The sequence below is a fragment of the Echinops telfairi genome, unplaced genomic scaffold, assembly GCF_000313985.2.
Source record: "Echinops telfairi isolate 266 unplaced genomic scaffold, ASM31398v2 ScPeMD7_7469;HRSCAF=8507_0, whole genome shotgun sequence".
NCBI classification, from domain to species: domain Eukaryota; kingdom Metazoa; phylum Chordata; class Mammalia; order Afrosoricida; family Tenrecidae; genus Echinops; species Echinops telfairi.
The window spans coordinates 40,385,205-40,393,291 of NW_022111372.1; the positions used below are offsets into that span (position 1 = coordinate 40,385,205).

General features: G+C 49.3%; 1 protein-coding gene across 1 annotated transcript in view; it reads right to left on the minus strand.

The window, feature by feature from the left end:
* Positions 1-39: 39 nt before the first annotated feature.
* The window catches only part of SPATC1L (spermatogenesis and centriole associated 1 like), a 30,409-nt gene continuing 22,361 nt past the window's right edge, over positions 40-8,087 (minus strand). Inside the window, exons 3-4 of the mRNA XM_004696884.2 lie at positions 975-1,126; positions 40-366 (exon numbers count right to left, since the gene is read on the minus strand). Of these exons, the coding sequence (XP_004696941.1) occupies positions 40-366; positions 975-1,126 (479 nt within the window). The remainder of the gene's footprint in view (positions 367-974; positions 1,127-8,087) is intronic.

Genomic DNA, 8,087 nt, shown 5'->3' on the forward strand with positions numbered 1-8,087 from the left:
AGGAGCGCCGCCCGGGTGGGAGCAGAGGTGCGGCAGCGCTCACCAGGCGAAGAGCGGCTTGCTGTCCTCCTTGGAGAGCTCGCACAGGCAGTTGAGCAGCAGCAGCGAGTCGCCCAGGAACTTGGGCGGCACGATGTCGATGACCAGCTTGCGCAGCGCCGCGGGGCTGCTGTGCAGCGGGTGGGCGCGCAGGTCGGGCCTCTGCTTCAGGATGCCGTAGGTGTTGATGAGGAACTCGCTGAAGACCGGGTGCACGTCGCGGTTGTAGCCCAGCTTCTCTAGGCGCGCCGTCAGCGTCAGGTAGCGGTGCGTCAGCTCGCGCAGCTTCTTCTCGTCCACCGAGCCGTCCAGCGACTTGATGGAGGTCTAGGGACAGTGGCGCGGCTCAGGAGGAGGAGGGGGCGACAACACCCAGGTGGGGAAGGCAGGGAGACTTCAGGGCCTGGGGATGGAGGCGGATGGAGGGGGCGGTGATGGGTGGGACACACTGGAGGAGCAGCAGGGGCAGAGAGGAAGAAGGACAGGGAACAGGGACCGCACAGGACCACAGAAAAAAACAATTGCTAAGGCCCTGGGGTCAGAGTGGTCAGGATGACCCATTCCCACCGCCAATCCCACTGTGGCCAATCCCACTGTGGCCAATCCCTTGACCTCCTGGTGATGAGGAAACTGAGCCCCAGGATGGACCCCCACCAGCCAGGCTGTCTCCCAGTTTCTCGTCCAGCCCCCAAATCCAAAGGTAGAGATGAAGCCCGCAACTCTAGTGGCCCCAAAGGCAACTTGCCGCTGAGAGCCCCATCACAAAGCGCCCCTCGCTTTGGCCCCGCCACCCCCTCAAGAAGCAATTTACGCTCAGGCAGGCAGGAGCAGGGCCGGGTTTCCACGCGCCAAGGACACCAGCGACCCTCCCGCAGCCCTGCCACGGCCACAGCAGGCGCAGCACGAGGACCTCCTTTCTGGGCTTGGTCCCTCACCTGCTTGATCTTGTCCGGGATGTTGGACACCGTGAAGCCGTACAGCCGAGTCACTCCCGGGAAGACGTAGGCCAGAATGCGCCGGTCCAGCTGGAAGGCGATCTCACCGACAATGCGCCCGTCCTTCTCAGCGCCAGAGAAACTCTGGATCTCTGGGGGGGGGGGGGGGGCAGAGCCTGGCGTGAGGTCCCTGGTTCCAGGTGCAGGGCACACATGCAGGGTTCGCCACTCTCTCTCGTGTTCAGAAACAGCCTCCCAAGTCTCGGCCTGGCCCAGGGGAAGTCCTGAGAAAGCGCTGCCCCTCACAGGATCACAACCAGCTGACTTCCCAAAGGGCCTTGATGGAGGTCCAACTCCCCACACCGTTCCCCCTCACAGCCCCAGGAGGCCCTGGGACGGTTGCGTGCTTGCTGATGGCTGCCTCTTCTTCTCCACTTGAGCCTGCCCACCTCTGGCCCCTCAAGCCTCTCACTACTCAAGGCACTGCCACCCCCCACCTAGACTCAAAAGGCACTGGAGTCATTCATAAGCTACCTAGTATGCACTAAAACGAGTAAAACGTTTCTGCCCACTGAAAACTAGGACCCCTCTTATTGGACGGTGCACCTCAAATTGGGACACGGCACAGGAAGAAGGACAACCCTGCCGCTGCCACGGACTCGGATCGCTGTGCAAGGGAATGCAGGGGCACTCTGATGGGGTTCATGTGGACCCTCCATCGTGAACACCTGCCTGGGAAACAAAGTCAGAGCACAGAGGACACTGGGCCTAGGGTGGGGGTCTTTCCATGAGGGCCCAATGTCTCTCAGGACTGTCGGAGAAATGGGAGACATTTGAGAACATGCCCCTTTCTAAAACATTTCCTAAAGCCCAAGAAACACCAATGTGGTGGAACGTGAAAATTTCTTAAACACCTGGGGGATTAGTATCATAGTCTCAAGGAACACCAACATCAATGGTTCACAATGTTCTGCATCCTGCTTGGGTGTGTAGCAACTGAGGTCTTAAGAGCACATGAGCAACCATCTAAGGGGCAACCAGTGAGTGGGGCGTCTCCCCAGGCAGAGGGGAGAAGAGTGATGAAAATCGAAAGCTACATGGAAACAATTAGTCAAATGAATGAATGGACCACCCAAACATCCATCTCCACAGTCCTGAGACTAGAAGAACTAGACGGTGCCCGACTATCACGCCACCAACTGCTCTGAAAAAGATCGCATTAGAAGATCCAGCATTGAGTGGGAGAGCAATGTGGGACAGAACTCAGTATCATAAAAAGGCCAGGCTGACTAGTTGAACACGAACTTGTGGAACACCCAAACACTGACCTGGCCCTTCAGGTCTGGAACTGAATTCATCTCGACATTAGAATAATCAACCATTTAAGATACAAAGGAAGCATTTACCCAATGACAAAGAAATTAAGAAAGGGGGAGGGATGGAAGCAGGAAGCACAGGGAGGATGTGGGGTACACGCTAGTCCATTGAGGGGATTTCAGTGGGTGAGCTGAATTAGTTTGTGTACGGATTGCTGAATATAGAACAATGATCTGCTCTGTAAACCATCACCTAATTCACAAAAGAACGTTTAATAAATAAATAAATTAGTAAAGCTCCGGAAACTTTTCCAAACAAGAAACATGAGCTGAACCTTCTCAAGCATGTGAGTGGGTAGGATCCCTTGAGATCAACTCCCACCGGTGCCCAGGGCTTCCTCATTTCCCCAAGACTGACCCCCACATCTTGTTATCATGGGGAGCCAAGCCCCTAACATTCAGGACAGCCCACTATGGTCCTGTAACATAGAGGTGTCACTCCCATACCTGAAGTATGGTGGGGCTCCTGCCACCCCTCCACCACCAGCTGTGGAGCCAGGCACGAGGGTAACCTCTGCCTGTTACCTAAGCCACTGTTTACTATGGAAGGTTGGTTCACCTTTGAATCAACATTCTCTTCAACTGCCAGCCCCAAGCCAGGTGCCAGGGTGTCAGTGACCCAGACAGTCCGTGCCCATGAATAAACACAAACAGCTGTGTAACTGCTTGTAATGGTGACAAGTGTGGTAAGTGTCATGGGGTGAGACTGCCAGGACAAGGCTCCAGTGGCAGAAGGGCAGGGTCTGGCTGGATATGCGGCAAGGGCAGCAATTGGCCACACCAGCGAGCCCCAGGAGGTGCTCCCCATAGGACCAGCTATTTCTAAAGGCAAATCCTAGAGACATGTTCAAACCCGTGTTTTCTAGGGTGCTCTGCTGGCCCAGTCCCTGGCTCAAGACAGATGCATGGGCAGTGGACTTGGTTGGGGACCACGGCACCCTGCTCTCCTGCCCAGAGTCTCCAGCATGCAAAGCCCTGTCCTCCCAAGGGCATGCACCTGCCATAGAACTGCTGTGGAAGACAGCAGGGGTATGACCCAACTTGGTCCCATTCAAGCTAGGCCATACCCAGGGGCTCACGCATAGAAACAAGTGTGAGGACAGTGCAGGACCAGTGGCCTTTTGTTCTGCAGTGCATTCTCCAAAATCCCTGCCACCGAATCGATGCTAACTCATCACGACCCTGTAGGACCATGTAGAACCTCACCTGTGAGTTTCTGAGACTAACTGTTTACGAGAGTAGAAAGCCCTGCCTTTCTCCTGCGAAGCGGCCGGTGGCTTCAAACTGCAGACCTGGCGGACTGCAGACCAATTTGAAACCACTCTGCCACCAGGGCTCCTTCTGTCATGGCGGGGGTCGTTTGAGTCAGCACCAATTTGATGGCACCTTCCAACATGGCCAGCAGTGACCTCAGGTGTGCTCCATTACCTTGACTCCTCTAGCGGGAGAAGAGAGGCACAGAGTAGAGACATTCTCTCCCTAATGCGGGGACCAGTTCAGCTCAGACATGGACTCTGATCATTGGCCTCGGATGTGAATAGCTGTGTTATCAGACTGAGTGCATTAGAAAGTAAATTAATGGAGATGTAGTTAGGTTAAAATATAATTCCTTATTTATTCTCCCTTTTGACCCATTTTAAATTTGTTCTGGCTGTTAGTATTTTCTGCTTTCTTCTCTATTTGGATTTTTCACTGTTTTGCTTATTGTCTATGTTGGGGTTATTTTTGCTTTTGTTCTTGTTTGGGGGGGCGGGCTTTTTCTTAGGGAGGGGCAGTATTTTTTTTCTGTATATGAAGTCTCCAGGCTACATGAATCTATAGCGACAGTAACTGGATTAATAATCTCTTAAGGCTATGGTAGAGGTGGTTAGGGGAGAAATAGGAGCTAACAATAATGAGCACAAGAAAGAAGAACATGTTTTAAGATTGATTGTGGTGATGATTGTACAACTCTTTTTAATATGATTAAACCATTGAATTAGTTAAACACACACACACAACCAAGGATCAACTGTGGAACAGATCATGAATTGCTCCTATGTATGTTCAGGATGAAGCTGAAGAAAATTAAAACAACTCCTCGAGAGCCCAAATACAACCTAGAGTCTATCTCATCTGAATTTCGAGACCATCTCGAGAACGGATTTGATGTACGCAACACTAATGACTAGAGAAGTGTGGGGTGACGTCAAGACATTGTACATGAAGCAAGAAAAAAGTCATTAAAAAAGACAAGAAACAAACAAACGACCAAAGTGGATGTCAGAGCAGGGTCTTGCTCTTGAACACTGTAGCTGACACAAACAAAACAGGTGATGACATCAAAAGGGCAAAACAAGAAATGTCTAAAGGCAGCACAAGAAGACAAGGTAAAGCATTACAACAACATGTGCAAAGACCTGGAGTTAGAAAGCAAAAGGGAAGAATAGACTAAGCATATCTTGAACTGAAAGAACTCAAGATAAAATTCAAGCCTGGGTGGCAATATTGAAGGATCTTATGGGCAAAATATTAAACAATGTAGTAAGCATCAAAAGAAGATGGGAGGAATAGAGTCTTTGCCCAATCATTTCTAAGTGTAATAATATGATCAAGAACTGATGGTACTGACGAAAGAAGGCCAAGCTACATGGAAGGCATTAGCAAAATCAAAGCTTCAAGAATGACGGAATACCAACTGAAACGTTCCAGCAAGCTAATGAAGCACTGGGAGCACTTGTCCATGCCAAGAAAATTGGAAGACCTAGCCAGCCCACTGGAATAGTTATGTACTTGTGTCCATTCCAAAGAAGATGACCCAACCAAGATAGGAACGATCAAATGGTATCATTAATATCACATGCAAGTAAAGTTCTGCTGAAGATAATTCCAAAATGATTGCAGCAACACATCAACAAGGAGCTTCCAGAAATTCAAGCCAGATTCAGAAGAGGACGTGGAATGAGTGATGCCATTGCTGGTGTCAGACGGCTCTTAACTGAAAGCAGAGAGGACCAGAAAGATGTGTTGTAAAGACTCTGCAAACACATTCAGCCCTGTAGAGCATAACAAAATAGAGAAAACAGTGTGAAGATTGGGAGTGCTGGAACACTGCATTTCCCCGCGCAGGACTCAGGCAGTCCTTGAAGTGGACGAGAGGCACCTGACGGAAGTCAGGTGTTTTCTATCCGTTCATGTGCATGTGAACGCTGGACAATGAAGACGGCAAATGGGAGAGTTGATACATGTGAATGATGATGTTGGCAAAGAATATTGACTATACCACTGACGGCCAGAACAATCAACAAATCTGTCTGGAAAGAAATACAGTCAGAATGTGCTCCTTAGAAGCAAGGACGGCATGCCTTCGTTTCACACACTCGGCCATGTTATCAGGAAAGATCAGTCCCTGGAGAAGGGTGTTATGCTTGGGAGAGGGTCAGCAAAAGAAGAGGAAGACCCTCAATGAGATGCGATGACGCAGTAGCCACAACACTAGACTCAAACATAATAGTAATTGTAAGGGTGGCACAGGGCAGGGAGTGGTTTGTGCTACTGTACACACGGTCAACATTAGTTGGAGCTGACTGGACGGCGACTAACAACAACATACCCAATAAGGTACTTATATCTAGAACATGTATATAAAGCATTGTGACAACTCAATATTAAGATAAATCTTTTTTTTTAAAGTGGACAAAAGATTCAAGCAGGCATTTCTCCAAAGAAGATAATACAGATGGCAAATAGACACATGAAAAGATACTCAGCATCATGATTCACTAGAGGAAAGCAAATGTAAACCACAGAGGGATCCTATGACAAAGCTTTCAGGATGGCTCAATTCAATACCCAGCATTGACAAGATGCAACCACTGGGCTTCTCCCACATTGCTGGTTCTCCTGCTTCATTTAGACCAAAGCTGACCTTTGTCAGAGTGAACACTGTGTCAGCTGCACCACTGACCAGATGCACCTTAGCCGGCCCTTTCTCATCTACTGGAGGACAGGTCTGAGGACTGCATTGTCATTCTCTGTGGTCCAGGAGCAGTTTCTCCATAAAGAAGCTGGGGGGCTCTTTCCGGGAAGATGGTGACAGAGTGACACATACCAGAGGGACTCCGTAGAATCCAGCCCAGGAGATTTGATTAGAGGGAACTTTAACACAGCTGGAACGCAGGAGGAGCATCATAAAGATAAGTAGGCACAGACCCACAGGGTTTTGAGGGGCTGGGGGCTTTTGGCTTACCTCAGTGGAAACCAGCTGGGGCTTGACCTTGGCCCCGCCACTGTCTCTGCGGGAACTGGGACCATTTGGAGCCCTTAGGGGGATTTAGTCTCAACACAGCCACAGTTTGCCCCCACCGGCCTCAGGGCAGGGACTGGACCCTTGCAGCTCCACGGACAGGGATCAGGGTTCAGCTACATTGTTGCTTTTGTTTACATCTCTGCTCTCTGTTCCCCCAGAGGCCCAGAGGTCTGCGCAAGGGCTTTTTCTCAGCACAGCCACAGCTTGTCGCCCCACCCCACCCCCGACTCGGGGTGGGGACTAAACCTTCCCAGCTCCACAGGCAGGGATCGGGGTTCAGCTACATTGTTGCTTTTGTTTACACCTCTGCTCTCTGTCCCCCCATGGTCTTTGAGGGGCTGCACAGGGGCTTTTTCTCGGCTCAGCTGCAGCTTGCCGCAGCTGCCACCCAGGGCAGGGACTAAACCCTTGCAGCTCCACAGGCGGGGAGTGGAACTCACAGTTGCTTTTCACCTCAACAAATGGAGGAATATCCCACGCTTGTGGATTGGAAGACTCAATATAGTCAAGATGTCAGTTCTGCCAAAGGCACTTTATAAGTTCAATGCAATCTCAATACAATTACCCTCATCTTTCTTCAAATAAATGTAAAAACTGATTACCAACTTCATACGGAGAGGGAAGAAGCCTAGAATTAGCAGAGAACTTCTCAAGAAGAAGGACACAGTGGGAGGGCTTGCTTTACCTGACTTTAGCATATACTATACAGCCACAGTTGTCCAAACCGCGTGGTATTGGTACCATGACAGATACTCAGACCAATGGAAAGAACTGAAAACCCAGAAATAAAATCATCATCATACAGAAACTGATCTTTGATAAGGGCCCCAAAAATATCAAATGGGAAGCAGATGCCCTCTTTAACAAGTGGTGCTGGAAAAAATGGATATTTATCTGTAGAAAAAATGAAGCAAGACCCTTATCTTACTCCATGCACAAGAATAAACTCTAGGTGGATCACAGACATTGAAGTTAAACCCCAAACTCTTAGGGCCATCAATGAGGGAATTGGGACCAACTTAAGAACTTTGGCACAGGGAATACATAGGCTATCAGAAATAGAGAAGGACACAAACACAGAGGAGGCACAAATTGACAAATGGGATATACTGAAGATAAAGCACCTGTGTACATCAAAAGAATTCACCACGAGAGTAATAAGAGAGTCCATGGACTGCAAAAACAACTTAAGCAATGGAACATCAGACAAAGGCCTTATTACTAAAATCTACAATACTCTGCTAGCTTACAAAAATAAAAAACTTTGCCCTTTCAAGTGGGCAAAGGACTTGAACAGAAGTTTCACAGGGGCAGAAATGCGAATGGCCAACAAACATATGAGAAAATGTTCCTGATGATTAGCCATAAGAGAAATGCAAATTCAAACAACAATGAGGTACCACCTAACACTCTTGTGTTAGACAGGGTTCCCTAGAGAGATAAAACCAA